General features: G+C 39.2%; 1 protein-coding gene across 2 annotated transcripts in view; it reads right to left on the bottom strand.

Moving 5' to 3' along the window:
- Mcf2l2 (MCF.2 cell line derived transforming sequence-like 2) overlaps positions 1-27,982 on the bottom strand; it is a 245,956-nt gene that overhangs the window by 135,279 nt on the left and 82,695 nt on the right. For both annotated transcript variants that reach the window (XM_046466888.2, XM_058586213.1), the window contains 7 exons: positions 26,636-26,726; positions 24,641-24,760; positions 15,405-15,521; positions 10,644-10,793; positions 4,678-4,802; positions 4,053-4,167; positions 3,449-3,568 (listed from right to left, as the gene is read on the bottom strand). In XM_046466888.2, coding sequence (XP_046322844.1) covers positions 3,449-3,568; positions 4,053-4,167; positions 4,678-4,802; positions 10,644-10,793; positions 15,405-15,521; positions 24,641-24,760; positions 26,636-26,726 — 838 coding nt within the window. The remainder of the gene's footprint in view (positions 1-3,448; positions 3,569-4,052; positions 4,168-4,677; positions 4,803-10,643; positions 10,794-15,404; positions 15,522-24,640; positions 24,761-26,635; positions 26,727-27,982) is intronic.

Below are 27,982 nucleotides of genomic sequence, written 5' to 3' on the forward strand. Positions count from 1 at the left end.
AGCTAGTTAAAATCACCTTCAACTTCCCTTCTCACCAGTGTAAGATAAGGCAGAATGGGAAGTACTGTGCATTGGAGTTTTGCTGGACAGACCAGATCAATGAGTTCTTGGGTGGGGCTACAGCAGAGTTCTAAATGGGGAGTTCTGGTAGCTAGGGCTTAGCTCAAATCAGGCCTTTGGGGACTTTGTTGGGTGGTATCTTCTCTGGGGAGATTAAATCAAAATATCCCTACGGCCAGGGAGATGCCAATCTCTCTTCTGGGGATCTGGATCTCACGGACTCCCAAGAATTCTACTTGTAGGGAAGGGGAGCCAACCTTCCACAGGTCTTGTTCACTCTATTGCCTACAAATATGGCCTTCCCAGGGTCAATCCCCAAGTGTAATCATGTCCAACTCTTGAATTTCCCAACCCTCTGCAGCTGCTCATGGGAGCTGCCAGACTCAAAAGGAAATCAAGTCACACTTCCCTCCAAATTCATTCCACCAGGTACAATCTTCTCTGCACCTGTTTTAATCTTGATCTACTAGGCACACCCTAGGACACATGGTGGGTGCTTTCTGGGACAGTTTGACAATATTTGCTGTGATCTCCCAGGCTCCTGCAGCAGTGAGCTGAAATGTAGTCTTCTCAAAATGGCTCTCCACCTGAGTCTGAGCTCTCCACTTGCCGGTTGAGAAACGCAGAGCACTTTGTAAACACCAGCTCACTGTGCAGCGTATGGTTCAGCTAAGGTTGGACTTCTTTTCTGTTCTGCCAAATTTGTCCATTGTGTTTCTCTTTCCATTTGTGTTATCCCCCATGCTGCGGTGAATCTGTGACACTGTCACTTTTGCACCTGGCTTGGCTCCCATATACTTTTTCTTGTCCTTTGTTCAATACTTCCAGGTTTCCGGGTTTTTCCGAATCACCGACTGTCCAATATTGAATTTCAGTCAATTTCTTCAATAACCCTCTTCACCGAGAAGCAGTACTCCTATTGCTTGAATCCCAAGTCATGATACAACTGGAAATGCAGCCTTCCTCTAATCCACCATCTGGAATCTCCTGAAACTGATTTCTTGGGACTCCTAACGTCAAGCCCCCTCTGGCTTAGGACTCTGGGAACACCATCACCTTGTTCCTTTAACACTTTTCAGGACAAATGGGAAGACTAGCTAAGCCCTAATTATCTGAAAAAACAATTCCTCTTAGAAACCTGACAGAAGACATGTTGAGGAAGATCTCAATTTTGTTAAGATAGCTTTGTTCGGTATACCCAAAGGTAGCGGATTAGGTATAGTGCATCTTAGGGAAAGTAGATTTTATAAACTGGAAAGTGAGGCACAGGATGGATGAAATCCATCCCTGGTCACAGGTCATATCCAGTAGGTTAGTCTAATTGGTTCAAGAATTTTGCCCATTAAAAATGGATCATGGAAAAAAAAATAAATAAATAAAAATAAAAATGGGTCATGGGTTCACAGAGCATTCCTATGTTCCCTGATCATATGCTTCATCTCTAGGTTTGATCAGCCATTTTTAAAAAGTATGTATTAAGGTAGACAGAAGAAAGAATTCGATGTTATTGTGAAGATCCATCATCACTATTCAAAACGTAATCAAGAACACCCTCCAGTAGCTTTCTGTTTCACTGAGAATAAAATCCAAATCATCAGCAAAGATCTCAGGCCCAATATGACCATGGGGCCCTGTCCATCTCTCCCAACTTACGTCCTCACTGTGTTCCAGCAACATTCCTTGACTCACCAACCCCATTCTCATGTAGGACCTTTGCACTTGTAGCTTCCTCTGTCTTGATGTTAGTCCCCAAAGCTTTGTATGACTACAGAGATCTCAGATCAGAGGCCACCTTCGAAGGCCTTTCTTGACCATTCTAGCAAAAGTAGCACCCCAGTCACTTTCTCTTATATTCTGTTTTCTCTTTATGTCACTGGTCACTATCTGGTATTTTTTTATTTGATTGATTTTAATCAACTCTCTCTCCTTAGTAGAATGTAAGTTCCATGAAGACAGGGTCTTGAGTGTTTCTCCACACCCACAACACCTAGGACAAGGAATGCCTGTTGATTAATTAACATTCTCCTGGTTGGTCAGTAACCACCTTCATTTATATATGAAGGTATTTTTTTTATTGGTGAGACATTTTTTCCTAATATATACATTTATATAAGCAAAAATACATGGTATCTATATTTAATAAAGAGTTCTATTGAAAAACTAGAATTAACAAAATTGGAGCTGTCTATTCTAGAGAATTTGTGGCACGTCATTATCATATATGTGAAATTCAATTTCTAATGACTTGTGTGTTTTTAGCATTAAAATATTTAGTTATCAATGATCACTGATAAGAGAAGGTGCTCACTAGGGCAGGATGGGATTCCTGAGAGAGGAGCTGGGTGCACAGGTGGATTTGTGAGTTCACACATGCCCAGGAACACCCTCAGCTTAGCATGACCTTCATTTTGTAGTCTTTAAGGGCATATGTCTTTAAACTGTAATATACTTGTCAATTACCTGGGGATTTTATTAAAATGCCAATTCTGAGTTGCAGATAGGGCCTGAGATTCTGCATGTTTTATAAGTTTTCACTCAGGTGGCACCTATGAGACTGGCTAGGGCTCACACTTTAAGAAGCAATCTCCAGTTCTGTAAAATTGTCATCTGGGAAACATCCCTCTAGATTAGCTCAGAAAGGAAGTGCTAATCACAGGGGACTCAGTCCCCTGGAGAGAAAAATATAGAGAACTTAATTAAGAAAAAGCAGAAAGGCACTTTCCTGGAAAGAGATGACTCATTTTTTTCTAAATCTGTAATAAACTAAATCTATAAGAACTTAGAATAGAATCCCTTCTGAGTGCTGACTGGTGTGCAGATTTGGGAACTTGTTTAATTCTGATATGGGAATTGTAAATACACACTCCTTTACAAGTCTGAAATTTACAACTCTTGGAACATGGGACAGGAGAAAAGTTTTGTCAATTCTGTGCAGCAGAAGAACTAATATGAATCCATTTCACCCATCAATTATTGTTTTTTCCGGTTTCCCCTTTTAAAAAATTTCCCCTCCTTGCCTCCAACCCTCACCCCTACATGAGGAACTCTAAACTGTCTATGCTAATTGACTTGGCCAGTGATTCACCTGCTGTGACCTTCTCCCACTTGGCTGCGGATCCCATGAGAGGTACACCTGAACTTCTACCTTCCTCCATGTGCTCTAACAGCTTTAGTAAGACTCTGCTATGGGTCTTATTTCATATTATTTGTTATAGTTGTTAACATGCCTATCTCCTCGGGGACCTGGTGGTAGGGGTGGAGTGACTGAAGGGCAGGATTTGGGCATTCCTGGGTCCTTTAGCAACCCTCCAACAGCAATGATTGGACACCATCCGTCATTATTCATAGTAACTTCCTTCCAAGTCCAAAAAAACCTCAAAAAACAAACCTGGCCCTTTTCCTCCAGTTTTTTGTGTTCCTTAAGAAGTTGTTCCACATGCATCACGCTGTCTCCAATGCCCGTAAACTCTGCTAGCTCTTCCAGCAAATTTTCCAGGGCAAGTTTAACCTGCAGGGCACATTAGAACTGTGCAGAAGTAAAACAACAAGCACCCATCTGTAAAGTATAGGTTTGTTATGTTCAAGAAAACCTAAAAAATCTAAAAGGATCAGGACTTGGGTGAATCAATATATGCCTTTCTTCTTTTTTCAGCTTAGTACCTGTCAGGTTAAGCTGGGGATCTAGAGGCACTTGTAGTTAGAATGTTAGAACTACATTCAACAGCTCATCAGTCTAAAAGCAACTTAAACCAACACTGAAATGCCACATATGTCAACAGGAAAATGGGATAATGGGATTCTAGACTGCTGTTACTCCACTGCAAATGTGGGGGTCTATGAAACAGTAAGGATGTAAAGAGGGAGCTGGATTAGGCAAAAGAGGAAATCCCAATCCCAGAGCATCTAAGGGGAAAGAGAAAAATCAAAGGTTTGTATGAAAAATAGAAGTTATATTAAGAAAAAGGAAGTTATATTAAGAAAGAAAACAATACCTTATAAAAATTGTGCTCAAAGCGCTGTAGTTGTAGGCATTGGTTAAGTTTCAGGTGATGCTCAGACCAAAACTGACTAAAGACTTTTTCTGTTTCATCCAATTGAACTAATAGCCTTTTAAGAAATAATGAAAAAGCAACTTTATGTTAGCATTCATTTCTACAGGTGTCTGCATAGGCCTATGTTATGTACCACCTATGTCTTCCATCAATGTTATTAATTGTGACATTCTGTGTATTATTAAAGACTGTGTCACCTGTGTCTTTCTTAGGGTTTAGTGGGTCCCACACGTTCAGACACCTGCAGTACAAGAAGAAACTTAACTCCAGATGCAGCCACCTGAGACTACACATGTGTAAATAACAGCATCAAACCAACATTTTATTGGAAATGAAGCTCAACAAATACCATCATCTCTCTGGAAATCCTGGTATTGGAGCATATCATTAGAGGAGGGAATGGAACTCTCCTAAATATTATTTATTTCACCCTTTAGTCCCAAATATTATTCTTTCTTGGCCTCAATAAGACCCAGTAGTATCTATTCCAGCCTGTTCTTAGTTGTTTTAGAACATCTAGGTCTACATTCTCTCCTGAGAAATCAAAGTCCACCTATTTACTCACCTTTCCATGGTAGCTATATTCTCAAGTTCACTGTGATTGAGTTTTCTGGTGGGATTTTTGGTTGTTGGTTCTTGGATGCATGATAGTAGGGTGGTCCCTTGTTCTCCAAGTAATTTCAGCTCATCCTAGAAAAGCAAAAATATAGACTTTCTTAGAAGGAATCCACAAAAACAAATTCACGGTATTTGGGGGGTGAGGAGAAAGGTAGATCCATATGTTTTTCATTTAGGATGTTAAATGTCAAAGAAGTCAAGATGCAGTCAATTAATTTAAAAATTAATTTATCCTTAATAAGTAGTGCATACTCATGATACGAGATTCAAAATATACAAAAGGGTGTGACATGAAAAGCAATTCTTTTGTCCCCAGCCTATCTACTTTCCCTCTCCAAAAGCAAATATCTATTAAGATTTTTGTGGGGCTGGGGATGTGGCTCAAGTGGTAGTGTGCTCGCCTGGCATGCGTGTGTCCCGGGTTCGATCCTCAGCACCACATACAAACAAAGATGTTGTGTCCGCCAATAACTAAAAAATAAATATAAAATTCTCTCTCTCTCTATTTAAAAAAAAGATTTTTGTGTAGATCTCAAGCTGTTGTTGTACATTAAAAGCAAACCTAGTTAATAAAAATCTGTTTCTAATCCAAGGTAGTGACCAGAAACAAAAAAATAATGGCAGAAATTGAATGTTCAGTGTGACATCTGCCAAACAATAATAATAATACAATAACTGCTAGTGGACCATGAAAGCATTTTATCTGGTCTCATTAGTAAACACTCCCCTCTGCTAACTGTCCCCTAATTGTGGCCTGGTCCAAATCAAGAAGATTATCAGAAATTAGAAGCAATTTCAGTTTGACATGGAAAGATTTGGACTTCCAAGGCAACTACTAATTCTATAATACTCTTTTAACACTGTGCTTTGCAAGCTATTTTTGAAGCTATTTTCTTTCAAATCCAGTAGCTCACAGACCTCACCTTGGAGGTCACCTGTCATTACCACAAACTTTAATCATAAGGTCCAGGCTGAAAGCCAAAAGGAGCATATTCAGCCTGAGAATTTTACTCTTCAGAATTCTGGGTTTAGTTCCTGGGTCACTGGGGCTGGTTTGATAAGCTCTTGAGGATTAGAGGAGGCCCATGATTTTAACTGAAATACTGAAATACTCTTCTGCCTGTGAGCACTGAAACTGTTCTTCTAGGCTAAGCCACCTCTTCACCCTTCACACAGCCTCCAGCTAAGGGAGGAATCTACACCCACCCCCCAACTATGTTCACATAGAATTCCTGGGTCCTCTCAGCCTCATGCCTTTCTTCCTTGCCTCCCATCTCACTCCAGTATTTCCCTTAAAGGGTTACTTTGTCCATACCCAACTTCCAACTTGTCCCTAGATCTGTGTGATGTCTAGACAGCCCCTTGGATTCCCTGACTCTGTCCAATTCAGACAAGGCCCCAAGTCAGCAAATGGCAGTCTCTCCTTCCTGGGGAATTGGATGCATCCCTTCTTTTCCACTCTCAAGTATGGGCCCTCTTTTCTTCTTATCTCATCAATGCTCATTAAATATTTGCAGAGTAGCTAAATTAGTAATAGTCTAAAAGAAGACAGGTTACAAATGAATAAAGATACATCAGATATGATGGGAAAACAGTATTCATGTATACTTGTCCTTCCTTACCCTTTTTTGCCTCCACCCATCGAAGAGGGTCCTGGATTTTCCCACTCAGTTTCTTAACTGAACCTCGGAAAGGATTCTGGTATTATTTTACAGGTGCACACACGCACACACGCACACACACTTTGCAATGCAGATGGGAAGGAAGGTGGTGAGGTTAAAGGAAAAGAGGCATATAGCTTAGTACAGAAGGAGATATGGAGACCCTGGGAGAGGGACTAAAAGGAGAGACACATTCAGAGAGCTGCAGACATGAGGGAAGTATCTGAGACAGGGAAGGTGGATAAGTGATTTCATACCCTGTGTATCACTTTCACACTGTTTAAAACAAAACAAAACAAAACAAAAACCACAGGCAAAAATCATGACCTGGTTACTGCTTTGGGACTAAACCGCATGGTCAGCTTCAGTAAGGTTACAAAAAATCTGCCATAACAAAAGGGAAAGATGGAGCAACTATGGTTCTCAGAAAGGGTAAAGGTGAGGAGCCCAATCCCAAAACAGAGTTTCAGTTTCCATGGAAAGATAATGTCCTTCATCCTTTTGAGTATTTAATTTTTTTACTGCCTGCACTCAGTGTGGATGGAGGAGCTCAGGGCACTGTCTCTGGACCCTGTGTATAAATTCATGCTCCCTTCCAGCGAGTTTCCTTCCTTTGTATCCACCAGTGGCGGCAGAGTGAGTACTGCTTGCAGAGTGAGAGAGCCCACTGCCTGTCCAAGTCGCCTGTACTCAGGAAACGGGAGCCTCCCTGTGGAGAAGGGGCAAGCACAGAGCTGGGCACTGTGCCATGGGCTGAGTCCAGCCTCTAGTTCATCATCCAGCGGAGACAGAGGCAGCGCATGGGCAGTGAGCCAAGCTGTGTGTACTAGTCTCATTCATCAGGAACAGAACCCCTCCCGGGGAAAGCTAAAGCGGTTATGTGCACACGTGCTCTTCCTTCCTGACTCTCAGATGGGAGAGTGAAATCACAGAAAACAGAGTTTCAAATCTTAGCACCAAGCCCAGTGGCCATGATCTCATTGGATAGAAAATTACACATCCTGTACCAAAATTGGAAGCACTCTTGGACTGTAAGGATGAATTAAGAGCCAAATTGCGGTTCACACTGAGGGGGAAGGAATTTATGTTACTAAATAAGAGCCTTCTTTAAAGTCATTGGTTTGTTTAAAAGTTTGATAAGATTGTTCTGCTCTGAATGTTTTCAGATTTTGTTTTTCCTGTGTGAACAGATTAGTTTGATATCCCAGGATAGCCAAAAGAAAGAGACTGCATTAGATGATAGTGTTGAACAAAGTAGTAACAACTCCACAGAGAATTAGCAAATGAGGCTATAAAAACTCTTGAATTCAATAGCTCTAGTATTTTGACTGCTTGTCAAGTGACTGGGTGGTTATGGGGATCTAAGATAAGGGATCTCAAAGATCCCAGGAGAAGGTAAATCAAATAGTCAAGTCAAGTATCCCAATGCCATGCTAGCTGTTTAGAAACTGTTTTAGAAATTTTTCTCTTTAGGGTGAGAGAAAAAAAAATAAATCATACACCATAACTTTTATACATATTAAAACAGATTTAGAAGTTCACTGTTCTGAGGAATTAATCTTACACTATACTGGCTTTTCACTTAGGAAGATGTTTTCTAAATGAAAAAGAACTCATTTAATTTCTTAGAGAATGTTTAGTTAAAAGGTAGGTAAGGGCTAGGGATGTAGCTCAGGGTAGAGCGCTTGCCTAGCATATATGAGGCCCTGGGTTCAATCCCCAGCACGGAGGGAAAAAGAAAAAAAGGTAGAGAGAACACTAAGATGTAAAATAAGATATATGTAAATAACTATAAAAAGCTATTAAGTTATAAATAAAAATTCAAAAAGTATTTCCTTTTTCTAATATAAATCATTTTCTTCTTAATGCATTTTTGGTTGAGAAAGAGGAAAAATATAACTCCAGTTTAATAATTTTGACATTCTTGCTTCTAAGTTATAAGGAGGAAAGAAATAAATTTATATTTGGCCAATAATTAGGCATCACAAAAAGGAAAACCTTCTGTATTATTTTTAAAAGAATATTAATATTACTTGGAAAGACAGAATATTTTAAATCCAAATTCACTTAATATAAATAAAATTGAGAATTTTATCCTCAAATAGTTACAGGTCTTGTCCATGACCTTGGGGCAGCATGGAATAGAAACACAAGCATGATCTTCAGTTTATGCAAGGCTGCATTTATTTTCTTACTAAAAGAAGAATTCAATGGAATCCCCTAAATTCTTTTTAATTGTCTTACAGGTTATATAGAGATATTTAACTGAATTGAAATATGATAATTAGAGTGTAAAATTATTTCTTTACAATTGTCAAATAGCATTCCACATTCTGTGGATCTAAAAAGTTACTCCACGGCATAATCAGAGTTGTGTGTTCTAAGTCTGAAAATAGCTGGTCACCATGCACAGGAAAATGCTCTTCCTCCATCTTGTAGACTGGTTCCTTCCCATTCTGTTACCTCTGTGGAACTCTGCCTGTGTCAAAACTATACAGTGCCTGCTCATCTGACTTTCCCAGAGTATCGCCGCTGCACAGACAGCAGGACTTATCTGATTGGTTTTCACTCCCTAGGTATGTGTCCTTGTATAAAATCCAAACTTTTAAACTTTTTCCCCAGAGCACTGTATGTGCCCTTACTACACCTAACTTGGAAAGGGCTGAACTTTTTTTTTTTTTTTAATTGCTAGGAATTGAACCCAGGGACTCCTGCATACTAAGCAAACACTCTACCACTAAGCTATATCCCTAAACCAAGCTGAATTCTAATCTGTACCCAAAAGTTGCAAAAATGCTTTGCTTAATGGTTGCCTGAGAACTGTCCAAGTGACAGGTTGTCATCTCGGGTGCTTCTGATCCGTAGCTGCTCCTTGGAAGAAGGCTCTGTGCTCTGTGTTCACGACCGCCTGTGCAGAGCTCTGTTTTACAGTTCCTGTCTGGCAGCCTGCCATGCTCAGCATCCTTCCCATTACACTCTGTCCTACTAACTGCTGCTCTGCAGACTCCTAAGGGTCTTAGTCTGTGCATCTGCAAACTCTTTCCTTAGCAGACTTCACCAGGCACTCCCAACCCTGCTTTCTGCAACCTGGACCTCACAGGAATCAGGGGAGGTGAGCTTGGCCAACTACTTGGAACAGAAAAAGGTCAAGCTTTCAGAGGCATTTCCTGGGAAAATCTCCAAGATGCTGTCAGGATTTCAGTTTCATTCCAGATCTTTGGATCATTCGGAGTAGGCTTGGGAATACACTTTGAGCTCTTTCTGGATGACAACTCCCTGAAAGGTGGAGTTCAGCAATGTTCTCTGGAATTAATTTCCCTAAACTACTAGACTCTCAGACTCCCCTAACCAGACTTCATGTTTCTCAAAGTTGCATTTTTGGGTTTTTTCTTGGCCCATAGTGGTGGGTCCTCAATAATTAACACCAAATAAGTGAACAAACCAGCCATCTAGCAAAAAGTTTTGCAATTATTGAGTTACAGATAAGAGTGCAGCAATTTCAAATTTGATGTATCAAAGATTCACACGATGCTAAGGTGTACCAATGCCCAGTCCTTAGTTTGCTGTCTACTGAAAATGGGTCTTCTGATTAATAATGCATTCAGTCTGTTTGTGTTTCCCAAGGCAGAAAGGGCCTGACAGACATGCAGCGAGAAACTCCAGGAGGACTTCTCTTACTGCATAGTCTGAAAAATCTGCCAAACTCCCTTCTCAGCAGGTTCTGACATGCTTTTGGGAATCACTTAATAGGCGTCGCTCCTCCTCCTAAAACCCATTTCAGAGCACCTTCCACAGTCCCTTTTCTCAAATTACTCTTCAAATAAAACAAAACATCCCTGAGAAACTGAAGCACTTCGTCAGTTTATTAGTCCGACCCCAAACTTCACAACAACTGCTGGAAAGCTCAGATTTGGAATCAACTCTCTTTCCTCTCCACCCTGGCAATGCCATGTCATCTTGCTGTGTTCTAAGCAGAGTCATCATAAGAGATCTGCCCTTGGATGGGTGCTTATACACCTCATCTTGCCAGCACAGTGCTGGAAGGGGTTTGTCTTCCCTAGGCTGCTTTCTCTAGATCTCACATTCACCAGCCTCCAGAGATTTTTCTCTTCACATACTGCCTATATGGAAGGTCTCAGATGGACAATGGCTGCCAAGTGACTGGAGAAGAAGCAAAAAGAGTCTTCACTCTAATTCTGCTATGGTGTGTGCCAGGAGCTGGCCTTTGAGAGGCCACTGACTGACTACTCACCTGCAGTTTGTCCTGCTGCCTTGTGTGGGACATGAGAAGGTCTTCAGTGGAGAGCATGCCTCTGGGCAGCTCTGTCATGGCCAGGCAGGACCCAAATGTCTGCAGCATCTGAGCAGTATTCTTCAATGTCAAGGCAAAGTTTTCTATGGCCTGGAAAATCAGACAATTATAATAACATGGAGCAGTTAACATTCACCAATATGCTTTCTCAATGGAACAACACTGAATTAGCTATGTTTTTCTCAGTGCCACATATTGTCCCTGATACTATATTTATCTATCACCTCAATAATATAGAGTTGGAGGCATTTGCTGTACTTTATATGAAACTCCAACAAGTTAATTGAATTGCCCAAAATCATATTACTTGGGCAGGAAGGGAGAAAGGGAGGATACAACCAAGATCAGTGGGTTCAGGGCTCTGTTCATTACTCCAGGGTAATGAACATTAAGTCTGACTCCAGATTTACGCAGGTGCAATGCCACAAAGGGCAGAACCACCCCACCTTCTTTCTTGAAAAAAACCTCACCTTCTCTTCTAAGTCCTTGCAATACCTTCTCTTTTTCCCCATCCCTCCTCCAGCTTCCTGCTGCCTCTGAGAGGCCTGTCAAATCCTGCTGAGAGGATATGAAAATTGGGAGGGGAATGAAGATAGTGATTAAGTCACTAGTGACCTTTTTGAGAGTTATTTCCATCTATGGGATGGATTTGGGACCTCTTCCTGTCCCATCTCTTTTATAAAATTTTCAAGAACTGTGTCACACTCTTCTCTGTACTCCCGGGGTGTGGTACCAGAGGGTGCCCATAAACTGCTATTGAGTTAATGGAAAAAACAAAAAGGTTCTACAGAATTTTCATTTAGGAAGAAATGACCTCTGTTCCTACATTATCAGAGAACTGTTTCTGAAAACCCAAACCCACATCATAAAGCATGTACCAGATCTGACAGGGTCTGTCTCTATGCCAGGGCCTGGGGCTGGAGCTGGCATGATAAAGCTTCCAGAGCACTGCCCACTCCCTCTACTGTCTGGACCCAAAAGGTTCTCTACTTCAGCTGTTTTCATACTTGAAGCATTGCTGTGGGAGGACATTTCCCTGTTAGCACAAGCATTTGAACAGCCACAACTTTGAGCACCGTAGCACTTCTGGCTTAGAAATCCAAACTCTTTTGTAAAAATCTTTCTTTCAACTAGACTAGTTTCATTATATTGAGATAAATATATATATATATATATATATATATATATATATATAGATATAGATATAGATATATCAATCACTCTCTCAATTGTATTCACTAATAGCCTATGATGAATAACAGAGAAAAAAACACTGGGAGGAATAATAAAAAAATAGTAAGATTATGATATATTTTGCTTTATATGCACGATTTCTTCTAATGCATCTTAGTTACCATTATTATCATCCCACATTATATAGATGAGGAAACTAAAGCATGTTGAGAACAATTTCCCAGAAGACATATCAAAAAATACATGGCAGAGGTGGGATTGGAGTCAGATGAGATGTGGCTCCTGAGCTATACTCTTAAGTGCCATATTATCTTACAATTTGGCATTCAAAGCTATATTTAGCAAAATTAGATTTAAAACTAGATCCTCAGAAGATCTCGGCCTTGAGAGTTGAAGATTCGAATCAGAGTTCAGATCCTAATCTTCCCTAATCGTGTTATTTGGATAAGCCATGTGGTGCAGTTGAGTTCCAGAGTCCTCACTTGAAAAATAGGAGAAATGCTTTTTGTTCTGTGGGGATTTTTTTTTTTTTTTTTGGATAAAAAAGGATAGCAACTGTGAAAGGATTTTGGTGACAATAAATACCTTACAACTATGATAATAACAGTGACCACCCTGAATGTCAGGTGTGAGGCCTGCAAATGTCATCCTTGAAACAGAGGAGAGGTCACCTATTAACAAATTAACTTGATTCCATGTTATTCCCTGAATAATCACCTTGGAAATGGGCAGAGGACCTGATTCTAATATGGGAATTAAAAAGAGGTTGGTTTAGTTCTTTTTAGTCATAGTTCTGCCACTACTTGACCATTTGACCTTAGATAAGCTTCTTTTTTACTCTGAAGATCACTTTCCTGTATAATAAAGTGATTGAAGTAAATGATGTTAAGGTTGTTTTGAGTCCTAACCTTTCTATGCGTTTCTCAATAACCTGATATCCAAAAAGCACAAAATAAAGAAGAATCTATATGTTTCAATCATAAGATATACAACAATGTGTATGTGCTTCTATACTATTCTACTAAGTTTTTAACTAGATGTGTGTATATATAAAATTATCTACCTGTGGAAAAGGCATGAACAGAATATCACTGGTCTTCTAATACTTAGTTGCATTTTTTAAAGTTCACTATCATGTGTTTAAGACATGCACAACCACAAACAAGGTGGCTATAAACTAGGTCTAGTGGGGAAGGAAGTGTGTAAATGTCTGCTCATGCCATCTCTAACCACTCTTCATGACCTTGGCCTTCTTAACTAAGTTTTCAAAGACCTATTTTTGTCTCTGAAACAAAAAGGTCAAGGTTTATCTCTTTAAAATGTATTTATCATAAATTTGTCTGACTTGAGGTAACTTGAAAAACATGAATAGCATGATAAAATAAGTATCTGGTAGAGAAATCAGAGCAAAGGGGAGAGCTAGTTAGCCCAATAAGGCTGAGTGAATTCTTTTTGATTATCTAGGAAGTTGAGAAATAAAGCCTAGAAGCACTCCAGGTTCCACCATTTATATGGTCTAGCATATAAAGAGGTCTGCAGCCTAGGAAGACCCCCTCACATCCCCTCATTTATAATACTCTACATTAACTTCCCTGACAACTTTCTTAGTTAGACTTATTTAGAATTATATGCACATCATGAGATTTTCTAGGAGTCACCATTCTTGTGACCAAATTGATGAGAAGTGTAAAAGGTTCTGGCCCAGGTTGAGGGACCTTTCTTCAGGTTTTGGGAAACTTCCTTGGAATTCACAAAGAAGCGAGGAAGGAATTGTAGCTTTGAAAGAAATGCAGTGTTGCTGGAAATCTATTTTTGTTTAATTTCTAAATTTCCTTTTTTTTTTTTAGAAAAAAAATCACAAAACATTATATCTGAAATAAGGTGAATGCACATACCTAATATGTATATGCAGTTCAGGTGTTCACTGATAAATATTGAGCAACATGCTTCCAAAATGACCAGATACAAAGAAAAGTGCTGACATTACAAGCTGTGAAGGGAGGTGAAGGGAGAGTGGGTTTTGCTGAGGAAACCTAATCTTTTCAAGGTTAGGGGTTAGGAGAGTGGGGCAATGGGAAAGAAACTATAGGATCATATTTTCTGGTGACTGTCTTAGCCTGTTTAGGCTGTTATAACAAAAATACCCTAGACTGGGTAATTTATGAACAATAGAAATTTATTTCTCACTGTTCCGGAGGCTTGAAGTCCAAGATCAAAGTGCAAGGAGGTTTGATGTCTGGTGAGGGCCTGTTCTCATAGATGGTACCTTCTCTGGTCTGCACAAGGCATGGGGCAAGGCAGATCCCTTCACCTCTTGTGAAGACTGACAGAATCACTTCCCAAAAGGCCCCACTTCTTAATACTGTCACATTGGGTTTCAACATATGAATTTGGGGCAGGGGACAAGATACCAACATTCAGATCATAGTAATGAGTTTCATTCTCACTTTTTCCTCAATATCACCGAAACTTCTATTTTAGCCCAACAACCACCAATACAAGTAGGAAAAAGTAAAACACTATATATCAGGCACTTTCACAGACCGTATTTTCCCTCCTCCCCCACATCAAACTTCCAGGTAGCTTTTGGCAGTCCAAGGTTTCTCAACATTGGCAGTATTCACATTTGGGGCTGGATAATTTTTTGTGGTAGAGGCCATTTTGCACATTGTAAGATGTTTAGCAGGGTCCCAGGTCCCTAGTCCCTAGATGCCTTAACTACTCGCCACCAAGTTCTGACTACAAAAAATGTCTAAAGACATTGACAAATATCCTCCATGGGATAAAATTACTTCTAACAGAGAACAGCTGTGTTAATCCTTTTTTTTCTTTTCTCTCTTTTGCAGTGCTGGGGATTGAATCTAGGACTTCAAGCTACCTCCCCAGCCTTGTTTATTTTAAAATTTTGAGACAGAGCCTCCGTAAGTTGCCCAGGCTGACCTTGAACCTATACTACTACTGCCTCAGTTTTCTGTGTCTCTGGGATTACACATGTGTGCCACCATGCCTGGTGTTAGTCCCCTTTAAGAGAGGAGGAAACAAGCTTAGAGAGGCTTAGTAACTCCTCAAGTTCAGGCAATAAGTAATTTTGGCAATATTTAAATACAGCTTCTTCTAACTCCCTGGGTTTCAATCTGAACGTACATTGAAATCATCCAGGAAGATTTATGAAATTCTAATGTGTGAGATCCATTCTAGAACAAGTAAAAAAAATAATTCATGAGATATACATAGCAGGGTGTTGGTTTTTTAAAACTCCCAGGTGCACCCCAAGTTAAGACTTCCAAAGCCCCTGCACCAAAAGATACAGGGAGGTTCCGTGGTCAGCATGAAAAAACTCAGCCTTTACCCTTACACCCTAGTTCTTCACCAGTCGGTAGCTGAGAAATCCCAATATTCCCAAGGCCAGGCAGTCACCTGCAGTGATCTCACAACAGCCGATCTTTAATTGCCCTGTCTTCTGGAAAACAAAGAGAGGAAGAAAAGCCCAAACAAGTCAATACTCACAGTGCGATGATTTATCCACTGACTGTGGCGGTATTCCAGAGTTCCCCCTAACTCCTGTGTCAGCTGGCTTTTGTCAATGTAGCCATGAAGGTCAGAAACTGAGTTTAACATGATGATCTGTAGGGGGGAAAAATTATATTTTTCATGGGTCCTCACATAGCTCATATAGATTCTACTTTTAAATAAGACTTTGAACTTGAGTTATTAGGCATTTATATCCAAAGATGGTTACTATATATAGCAGAGAACTATTTTAAAGTCTCTGTACTCCTCCATGGCAGTTCTGACCTCATTATGGTCCTGAAATAGAAATTTGGGGATACAAAGAGAATACTGAGTCTCAAAAGACAAACACTTGGAAACCATTGGAATGCGGAACAAACAACTTGGGAGAGACCAGCCCCTATCCCTTGCATCTGAATCCTTGCCTGCAGCTTGATGATTGGCTGATGAAAAAACAACAAAACCTCCAGCAACCACCAGGCAACTACAGGAACCATTCCTTCAGAGACTATGTGTATTGAAGACTTTGGTGACCAAGAAATGACCCTGGCCTCATTATGACAGTAGGACACACACCCCTGGAGAGTTAAGATTCGAATGAGGCGTGGCATAATTGGAATGTGCAAGGACAGTGCACCAGCACGAGGAAAACTGGCACAAAATTGCACAACTCCACCCTGGCCCCACCTCCTTCAGCCCCCTAGCTACTGTCTCTTTATCAGTATTAAAACCCCAAACCAAGACAATGTGTCCCATTATTTTTTAAAAATTTTAATTAGGTATATATGACAGCAGAATGCATTTTGATTCATTGTCCACAATTGCAGCACAACTTTACATTTCTATGGTTGTATACGAGGTAGTGCTGCACAATATGTGCAGTCATACATGTACCTAAGGTAATGAGGTCCATCTCATTCCACCATCTCTCCTGCCCCCATACTCCCTCCCCACCTCTCCCTCCCCTTTGCCCCATCAAAGTTCCTCCATTTTTCCCATGTCCCCCCGCATTATGAATCAGTATCCACTTATCACAGAGAACATTCGTCCCATTCTTAAGATAGCCTGAGCTCTGTTCTGAGAGCGTTTACCTTCGCCTTTCACTTTCTAGAAAGCTCTTCCTCTCTTTGCTAAAACCTGATGCATTCTTAAGTTCTCTTCTGTGATGTGGTCAAGAGTGGAGGTCTGAGTGGAGGTCTCCTGAGCTCCTGCAGACCTCCTCAGATCCCCTTGTGGTGACAGTCTGAGCTTTCTGACCCAGGGGCTGGAGAGAACCCTGGCTCTCCCCTAGCCAGGGACAAGGGCTCCTCAACTCTGTCTTTGAAATGCCTTCCACTTGAAACCTTTAATTAACAACCTTTATTTTTTTACTCCATGTTGATTATTTTGAAAATTTATTCTTGGTCAGATATAAGAATATGGACTTTCTTGTATTATTATATGAGTCAAGTGATAAATTCATTTTGGAATAAAAAAATATATAAATAAATTAGGGTCTAAAAAGTCTATAGGAGAAACAAAATTAGACAAAAATGATTTATTTATTTACTATGTATTAAACTGCTAATAAATGCCAAGAACTAAGGAATAAAATCATAAGTACAATAGACCCTGCCTGAGGAACTTGGGTTTAGTGGCATTTGATGACTATCTCTCCTTATGTTAACCCCAAGGTCCCCAAGACTTTCTCCTTCACCTTTGAAAACTGTTTGGGAATTTTACAAATACAAATTTTAGCAACATTAGAGAGGAAAAGAAAAAAAAAAAACCCTAAATCCATCTAAGCTTTTTCCTCCTAAAAATGTTAAACCACTTATGGGAGTTTGAAAAAAGATTTACAGGCTTTCTAAATTAAAATTATAAGACAGGTAACAAGATATTATCTAGTTAAGAATGTATTTTGCTTCTGGGAATATCTGTTCGTTCCTATGGTAACATTTAGTACTGAAAAAAAAAAAAAAAACACCAAAAACCTATGTACAATTTCGTGTTAGACAGAAATAACTTTGCCCTGTAGCCTGAAGTGTCAAAACCTATCCTGCCAGACTATGTATTTCCGATTCTCCTTATCTAAACAGGGAGGGAGGTGTGATTTTTCACACTTGCCAGGACTCTGTTTTCTCATCTTAAGCTTTAGAAAGGACCAAGAAGAATTTTAAATTGAAAATTAAGAATAAAAGGAGCATATTAGCAGAAGTGTTATGCAAGTCAAAAAAAATCTTAAGGTAAAATCTTTGGATTAGGCAAAGAGTTCTGCATTATGACACCAAAAGCATGACTCATAAAAGAAAAGTTGATAAGCTAGATGTCATCCAAATTTAAAATATTTACTCCATAAAGTCACAGTTGAGAGAATGAAAATATAACCCACAATTGGGAGAAAATATTTGCAAATCACCTGACAATTACTTATATCCAGAATATATACAAAACTCTCAAAACTCAATAATAAGAAAATAACACAATCAATAATGGCAAAAGATTTGAACAGAAGCTTTGTTACTGGAGTCCTAGATCAGAGGGAAATGGACTTCAAGATCTCAACAAATCAGGTCCAGCCACTCATCCCAGAAACAAAATGGAAAAAGTAACAGTGAAAGTCAGGAAAGGAATTTATTCAATATAGCTATATTGGGAAGACAAAGGGGATCAAGTGTCCTTAACCCTGTTTTCAGGGGTACTGACATGAACTCTCAAATTAAGTAGCAAAGTGGGACTAGAAGTACACATAGCCAAGCAGTCTTGGTGAAACTGTGGTCTGGTTGATCATTTTCTCAGGGCCAGCCAGGCAGAGCCTTGTTGGTAGCTATGAGAAATTTGCTGTTGCCTGGGGAGTAGTTGCAACTCATCCCAAGCTGTTTAACCACCAGACCTGTTGTTCCTGGAATCCAAGGTAACTGCAGGAAGGAATGATTCAGAGAAAAGGGCAGGTGGGAAAGCAAGATTTTGGTGTCAGTTCCTTCAGGTTAGGTGCCACTGGGTGATGTGGAAAAGGATATTGTAAAAGCTGGCATATGACAATCTGTTGATTATGATGTCCCTGCAGACCTTGAAAATAGCTTAGTTATTTTTCTTATCTTGTTGCCTTCTGCCTTTAAGGGAGAGGATTACCAGCTTTTCCCAAGGGTTAAGGTAGCAAAAGAGGCAAATGCAAAATGAAGGCAGAGATGTCAATCTTTTATCCTGTTTTAGTTACCCTTTGGACAGCTGCAGGCCCAAGTGAAGATTCAGTACTTTTAGCAAAAGCAGCCTCTAAGGCCTTGTTACAGCTTCACCAAAAAGAAGATATACAAATCGAAAATAAGCACATGAAACGAGATTTAATGTCATTAGTCATGATGGAACTGCAAATTAAAACCACAGTGAGATACCACAATACAAGCAACCAGAATGACTAAAACTTTTATTAATTACCAGTTTTTGGCAGGGTGGCAAGAATATGAAGCAGCTGGAATTCTCATATACTGTTAGTGGGAATGAAAAATAGTAGAGCCACTTTGCAAAACAGTTCAGCAGTTTCTCGTGAAGTTAAATATATACCTACAATATGTCAGAGCAAAATCCTGCATGATGTGAATATTTATAGCAGCTTTGTTCTTAATCACTAAAAGCTAGAAACAACTGAAATGTTCTTCCCTGGTGAATGAATAAACCTGTATCTCTATAACATGTGACAATATTCAGGAATATAAAGAACTGTTGACACATCCAACAACATGGATGAAACCCAAATGGTTCGTGCTAAGTAACAGAAGTCATACTCAATGTCTGCTTAGGATATAATTTCATTAACATGATTTTCGGGAAAAGACAAAACTGTGAGGACAGAGAACAGATCAGTTTGTCAGCTGTTTGGGATGCGAGAGGAACTGACTAGAAAGAAGAGCATAAGGAAATCTGGTGGGTGATAAAACCATTCTGTAGCTTGACTGTGGTGGGAATTAAATAACTCCATGTGTTTGTCCAAATAGAACTATGTACCAGAAAAAGTGAATTTTACTGCACGTTAAATTAAAAAAATGAAGAAGGCAAAGCAGTTTCAACACAAAAATGTTTTCCTCCTAATCTACTCAGGATCAAGAGTTTAAAAAACAAGTTTAAAAATTTTATATAGGAAAGGGAAATAGCAAAACCAATCTGCTGGTCAAACTCACAGGACACACTGAGCATGTAAATCTGACCTTAAAGTACTTGTTGTTCTGTGTTATTTCTTTGTTTATGTATTTGCATATTGGGCATCCTTCATCACAGGATCAATTAAACAAACACTATTTTCTTATTTTCTGTGTTCTTGATGCCCTGCATATGTGGCCTCAGTGATTGGCCAGAGACTGTCCCTGCCATGGCTAACCCACAACCCAGAGATGGCCAAGGATTCAGCAGGGAATATGCTTTTCATATGCAAACCAGCCAATCCCCATCCAAATCCCCATCCACATTTATCAAACTCATATGCACAGACGTTATTTCCCCCACCCTGAAACCAGCCCAGAGCCAGGTACCAGATAACCAGAGACTACTTGTGTAGCCCAGAGGAATTATTCAAACTAGCCAATCATAAGCTGTTTCCCCTGGCCTGCCTGGCCTTTCCTGCAGAAAGGCTTTGGCCTGGGTTTCCCCCTTGCTTCCGCTTCTGCCTCCTGACAGTGCCTCCCCTGTGACCTATGCAGCATTGTGATGATCCCTTCCCTGGAACTCTCGAGTGTAACAAACTTCTTTCCAAGCCTCTGCATTCCCTTCTCTGGATCCAAGAACTTTAGGATAACACGTACCACTTGCACATTCTTGGAACAGTTGTTATACATTAAGCATGCCTTTTTTTGTTTCCTTTTCTGTATATATTTATGTTCTTACCCATTACTTGCTTAAAGCTGTTCCTGCAGAAGATGTTGGCTCTTTCCATTACAAACGTAAACATTTCCTGTTTTCTGCCACAGACTTTTTTTTTTAAGAAACCAATTTTCATGTCCATGATAACCTGCCTTTTTGTGAGACTGCCTTAATGACTTCACATAACAGTTTGGCAAGGCAGCTGCAAGTCTAGCTGTTTCAGAATGACCAGCAATAGGCGCTCGGAAACCCTCACTACATTCAAATACTCTGTCTTCCTTGACCACAATTTTATCCCTGTGCCAGGAGATCCGTATGCCAACTATGCATAATGAACTTATTTCCCCTTCAATTTATAAAAATATAATTATTATCTAACTAGAAATGAACAGGGAGATATGATAATAAGAGAGGCTGAAGGCTACAAAAGTACTAATATCACAACCACATTTTAAAAACAAAGTAAGGAAGACAGCTGTGCTAAGAGCCAAGTATATATCTGTCATTTAAAAGGCAAAATGTGTTTTGAAATTTGTTTCAAACTTGGTAACCTAAGACTCTGGATTCCATGGAGCATCAGACTTACCTGGGGAGAGCAAGGTTTGTGTGGGTCAAATGCAGCCTACAAGGCAAACTTGTACCTAGCAAATGTGCCCAGGGTTCAGGTGGCAGAGAGCTCTCTGAATAGTTGATTTTAAGTTTCAAATCAAAAGTAGACTAGGTAGGGAATCAACATAACTACCGGAAATAGCTAAAGACATAATATTGAGATAATGTAGATGTCCTGTCCCTCCTCAGAGTAGATGCACCATATGAAAAGCAGGACATAAATCACATAGGGGATCTGTATATACATGGTCACTCAGAGGCATGTTTTATGTACAACCAGGGCAATACATAGGACATTGAGCAACTGATCAGTTAAAACAGAGTGGCAAGAAACATTTGATTAGTCTTCAATACTGAAGGGTAAAAAAGCTCATGAGGACTGTGACAGGTCATTTGCTTCTTGTTAGTTGTCATCTCTTCCCAAATATCAATCATTACTCAATTCAGGAAAATTGAGTAAGAAACTCACAGCTTGTTTGATTTCCCTTAAACACTCAAGCTTTTTTTTTTGAGGGGGGGTACTGGGAATTGAATCTAGGGTAGCTTTACCATTGAGCTACATCTCCAGCCCTTTTTATTTTTTACTTTTGAAATAGATCTCACTAAATTGCTTAGGGCCTTGAGAAGTCATTGAGGCTGGTTTCAAACTTGTGATCCTTCTGCCGCAGCCTTCCCATCCACAGGGATCACATGCATGTGCCACCACACCCAACTCAAAACTGTTGTTTTGATTTTGTATTACCACAGCTTAGTTTGTCCTATCCTTGAACTTTACATAAAAGGAATCATGAAGAATATGCTCTTTAGCATATAGTTTCTTTATCTCAAGAGAAATTTTTATAGCCTCTTTAGGAAGCATTTTATTGTTGATTCATGTTTAAGAATTTTCACCGATGATAGAAAATCAACACTTAAGATACTCTCCTACACAGCCAGGTTCAGCTTCTGAATCTTGGTTTATGCACACATATCAATATATTTCTCTCCAATACAATCATTCCATCCATGATTACTGGATCAGATTTAACCTCCAATTTTAATACTTGGCTTTAACTTAGCTCTTCAGGACTATCTTTAATTCAGAGAGCACAGCTTTATCTAAAAGAGACACAGTGGTCATGGGCAAGGTACTTCTCCATGGTGCACACTCACAATGGTAGAAAAGGCAACAATGATGCCATGGATACTGAGTATTCTCAGCAAGCAGGTTGGATGTGATGGAGGAAGTCTCTTTTGCTGCCATATCATTTAGGCTTTTCATTTTGATGGAATTGTTAACACAGGAATTCAGAATAGAAGCAACCACTTTGGGTTCTCAAGAGAATATTATTGAGCTGCTTCCATGTTATTACATGTATTAGAACTTTACTGCTGTTTTTTTTAGGTTTATTATTTTTTTATAAATTTTAAACTTTATTTTAATTAGTTATACATGAAAATAGAATGCATTTATACACTTTGATATATCATAAATAAAGTATACTTTCTTATTTTTTTGATTGTACATGTAAGCAGAATCACATCAGTCATGCAATCATATATGTATATAAGGTAATACCATCCGTTTCACTCTATTATCCTTCCTATCCCCATATCCCCTCCTCTCCTTTCACTCCCCTCTATCTAATTTGAAGTAACTATATTCTTCCCTAAAGCCTCCACCATTGTGAATTAGCATCCACATATCATATTTGGCTTTTGGTGAGAGCCTACAGATTGTGAGAAAAACTTTATCACATGAACCTTAGATAAATCATTAATCTCTAGGATATATAAAGAACTCAAAAAACTTAACACCAAAAAAAATCAAATAACTCAATCAATATATGGGCTAAGGAACTGAACAGATACTTCACAGAAGATGAAATGCAATTGATCAACAAATATATGACAAAATATTCAACATCTCTAACAATTAGAGAAATATAAATCAAAAAATACCCTAAGATTTCATTTCACTCCAGTAAGAATGTCAATCATCAAGAATACAGGCAACAATAAATTTTGGTTAAGATGTGTGGAAAATGGCACACTCATACAATACTGGTGGGACTGCAAATTGGTGCAACCACTATGGAAAGCAGTATGGAGATTTCTCAGAAAACTTGGAATGGAACCACCATTTGATCCAGCTATCCCACTTCTCAGTTTATACCCAAAGGATTTAAAATCAGCATACTACAGTGATGCGGCCATGTCAACATTTATAGCAGCTCACTTCACTGTTTTTTATTGCTTAATGTTATTCCTTTATAGAAGCATGCCACAGTTTCTTCATCCATTTACCTGTCAATAGACATTCTTTTACATATTTTTTTGGTAGACATACATTTTCATTTCTCAGCTGGGTCACAGTTTAAGTCTATGTTTACTTTATAAGAAACTACTAATTATTTCCAACGTGGTTATACCATGTCTTACAACTTTTGTTGGCTGAAAAGTATTTCACTGATTAGGTAGAATAAATTAACTTAACTAGTTGTCAATAATTAAGTTCTTCCCAGTCTTTAGCTATTAAAAACAACTTCACCTAGGAATGGTGGTGCACATTTATAATCCCAGAGACCTGGGAGGTTGAGGCAAGAGGATCTCAAGTTCAAGGCCAGCCTTGAACTGCAACTTAGACCTTGTCTCAAAATAAAATATAAAAAGGTCTGGGGACAGAGCCCAGCAGTAGAGTACCTCTGGGTTAAATCCCCATGTTATGGTTTAGATATAAGGTGTCCCCTAAAAAATTATGTATAAGACAATGCAAGAAAGTTTACAGGTGAAATTATTGGGTTATGATAGCCTTAATTTAATCAGTGTATTAATCCCCTGATAGAGATTAACTAGGAGATGACTGTAGATAGCTCCTCCAGGTATACCCTGCCTGCCCATAGTCACCTACCTGCCCACAGATAGGACCTTCACCAGGCATACTCTACCTATCTAGTCACCTACCTGCCCACAGATAGGACTTCCTCCAGGCATACCCTACCTTCCCACAGTCACCACTCAGTTAATCCTACCAAGGGATTAATACCTCATAACCCAATCATTCCAACCATAAACTTTCTTGATTGTCTCACACATGAACTTTTGTGGGACACCCCATTATCTAAACCAGAATATATCTGTAGAATAATTCTTATAGACAGTTCAAAGAACATTTACATTTAAATTTTCTATAAATGCTGATAATTAGTCCTTCATATTGGTTGTTACCAACTATATTCCTACCAGCTAAGCATGAGAGTGATTGTTTCCACTGTTTACCAAACTTATGCATACAATTTTGAATCTTTTTTAAAAATTTTGTTGGTTTTTCACTGTACAGATTCTTATGTCACCCCCATGCTTTAGAGTCACATTTTCTTTCAAGTTTACCCTTTATCTTCCTCCTCTATTATCTTTCCTCAGTTATATACCACTCCCAGATCAACATAACTCTAGTACACCATTTCACCATCTTACTCCCCAATTAGAAAACCTTTGCTAGACCCTCATTGTCTACTGAATAAAAACCAGACCCTTTATCCTCCTGCTGAAGATACTATTTCATGTTTCCTTCCTTTTCTTCCAAAATACTATTTTCTGTGTGCTCCAACAAAACTGGGGATTCCCATAGACTTCATAAGAAGTATGTGCTTCTTGCCCTGTGCCTTATGTGCTTCTTGCCCTGTGCCTTTGTGCAGGCTGTTCCTGGCCTGGGATGCCCTCCTCTCCCTCTGTACCTCTTGAGTCCCACCTTTCTTAGCAGCCCAGTTCAAATGCCCCTGAGAGATAGAGACAAGGTGAGAAGTCAAGCTTACCGGCACTTTCATCTTAAATTCATCTTGATAGTATTTAATGCCAATGTCAGTGAATGTTCTCTGGATAAGGCAAGATGGACGAAGGATGAATATGAGCTGTAAGTTTCCAGGAAATGCCACCTGCAAGCATCATGACAAGTGTTAGGGTAGAGAGAAAATGTCACATCCATTACCAAGATCTACTTTAGTCTTCTCCTGCCCAAGATCACAGAAGAAAAAGTTAAATTGGAGGCCATGGATGTCAAAGAATTAGAATAAATCTCAGAGAATTTCAGAATCAAAAGAGCCCTAAAGGTCAGGTAACCCAAACTACTCTTTAAAAAATAAAGCAAATCAAACCAATGAGCAAAAAAATATTCTTATTATAAAAATAATTCCTACTATTTATATAAAAATTGGGAAATAGAATTACATTAGAAAAACAAAACCACCCATGGTGTCACAGCCATATTTAATATTTTAATTTATATAATTATAGTCTATTTGTTTGTTAAATTGTCTATATCATAGTTAGACTTACACCACAGTTACTATGTAACTTGCCTTTCCACTTAATATACTATGAGCTTTTATTCCTGTTATTTAAAGAAGTCTTTGGAAATATTTTTATGGGTGCATGATTTATCTAATCAATACCTTTTTGCTAATTGTTTAAGATTTTTTATATTTTTATTATTATAAATAAAACCCAAATGAACATCTTTATACATACTTTGGAACATTTTCTTAGGATAGATTCCTATAAGAATTACTGAGCCAAAGAACTAGCATTTTAAGGGTTCTTGGTAGGACCCTTTGTTTTGTCTGTGGCCTCAGAAGCTAGATCTCTGGAATAGTCATGGGCATCAACAATGATGGTAGTTATCTCACAGATAAGGCCTGTAGAAAAACTAAAGGGACAAAATAATTAATGTACCAAGGGAAGGCAGTACTCCCTTCTCCATCTTTGAAACACAAGCTCCTAGACAGGACAGCCTTGCATTTTGTTGTATCATGTTAGGATAAATCAGCTGAGGCAAAATGTGGGTATCTGGATGAGGTTCTAAAGCAATCTGAGAAGACTCTATGTGGGTACACGTCTGTATGTATGAATGCTTCTGTATGAGGGTGTATGCAAGGCTTCAACTGTCCTTCTCCCATCCTAATTCCAGCACTCACATTAACACCCTGACATTTTGCACCCTCTTTAGTCAGGCTTCACTGTCCTTATGAGCCTGGGCTAGGGTAAAAGAACTGGTGTAAGTGGCCCTGAGACCACATGGCTGGGTTCACAGGTCTGAGGTTCCAACAGAGAAAAGATGCATCTACTTGCTCAAAGACAACAGTGGTTAAAACTGACTAATAAGGAAAAGGAAGCCCATCCAAAATTGTTCAATTTAATGCCAAATGCAAACATCCCTTAAACAAATGTATCTAAATACCATTTTGTCTGGTTTTGCCACTGTTTTTCTACTTTGTGAAAAAGTAATTTGAATAGTAAGATGAAGACTGTCTTAAATCAGGTATCCCCCAAAGCAAACAATCAGACAAAGGATTTGGGTACATCTGGAAGCACAGATGAGGGAGTAGGGAGGTAGACAGCAATGCATAGACAATGCATAAATGATGGGGTTACTTTTATAGGTAAGGGAGGCTGAGAGCCTCTGAGATTTTGTTTGCAACACAGCTCAGAATTGTTCCAAAGAGAGATATGGAAGCTGGTGTTTACCTATCAACTCCTGTAACTCAATGGTTATCCTGTTAACTTCCCAGCCCTCCCTGCCTTCCCTTCTTCAGTAAGTAGAGAAGTCAATAAGGCAGAAAGACTCAGGGGAGTCTTTGTGATGCTCAGGAATTGTCTGTGGGAGACCTTCCATGATGCAATAGCACCTGTTACAAAGACCTTCTCAAAATTTGACATAAAATAATTGCTTTTTCCCCATAACTTTGATATGAAATATTTGAAAAGACTATTTAAATGACTTTAACTATCATAGCACAAAAATAAGTATTTACTGCTATTCGTGTCAAGGATGCCTTTATGGAGCTCCACTTGTCCCTTCTTCTGTCAATCACAATGACGAATCCAATGCTGGCAGCCTCCACACTGCAAAAAAGCAAGGTCAGTGTTAGGAGAGAACTAAGGATTTGGTATGGCTCCCACAGCAGAACACATCCTGCCCAGCTCAGGCAAGTAACTAGGTCTGATCTTCCCACCAAAGAAGCCAACTCCCTCTCCCAGTCTGAGCCTAAGCCCCAACAGAGCAAGTACTTTGTTTCTCAGACCCTTTATAGGACTCAGATTCTGGCTGGCAAATCCATGCAACATCAACAGAGGACATGTGCTCATGTCTGGAGGAAGAGGCATGTGTCAGTTGAGAATCGTGTGTCCCTAGCATAGCAGAGGACATCAAGGTTGAGCTCCGCCCTCTTTCTTTCCTCAAGTGGATATTAAGGGAGATATCAAAATCCTTCTCCAGGAGTCAGTCCTATAGGTATTCAGAAATAATACATGCCAGTGGGAACACAACCCCCTTCCAGTGTGTGGCCATATAGAAGCCATATAGAAGCCCTCCCTGCCCATCCTTAAGCCTGCACAAAATTCTCACAAGGTCCACAAAATAAAAAACATTTACTTTGTCTCCTTTGGGATAGAGTGTAGTATAGAGGAAAGAACAAGGACTTTAAAGCCTGGATTAAACCCTATTGCTATTACTTCCTAGCACTGAAACTGACATCTAATCTTTCTAACATGTGGTATCCTTCTCTGTAAAATTAGAATAATATCACCAATAAAGCAGTTGTTAAAAGCACAAATTCTGAAGTCAACCTGACTAGATGAAAATTTCTGAATTCTAGTGTATGTGTGTGTTTATATATATCTCCATATATTCTCCCTTGGGAGGGAAGGAGTTACTTAACCCCTCTGGTTTCCGAGACATTTTATTTTTAAAGCAGGATTAATAAAACAGTGCCTATTTATAATATTCATGTGAGAGTTAAAAGAGCATGTAAATGTATAAACATATTACTATATAAGTGATGACTATTATTTCTATGTGATTATTATGGAGATTAAAAGAAATGTAGGACATGAAAAATAGTTGGCCCACAGTAACCCTTCAATAGCTTTCTAAATTGGAAAAAAGGTAGGCTTTATCCTAAAAAGTACCTGTAGGTGAATTAGGTAGAAGAGCTAAGCAAAATCTGAAAGAAAATATAAGTAGCTCATCTGAATTAAGCATCACTGGGTTGACCCATTATTGTAGGCTCATATTGACAAATGCAAGGAAGCAAGGAAAAGTGACTAAAAAAATCAACTGATAAAATACTCTGTAGATTTAGGCTAAGAGATGTTCCCAT

Source organism: Marmota monax, unplaced genomic scaffold (assembly GCF_021218885.2).
Source record: "Marmota monax isolate L192 unplaced genomic scaffold, Marmota_monax_Labrador192_F-V1.1 WCK01_AAM20220418_F8-fsc00074, whole genome shotgun sequence".
NCBI lineage: Eukaryota > Metazoa > Chordata > Mammalia > Rodentia > Sciuridae > Marmota > Marmota monax.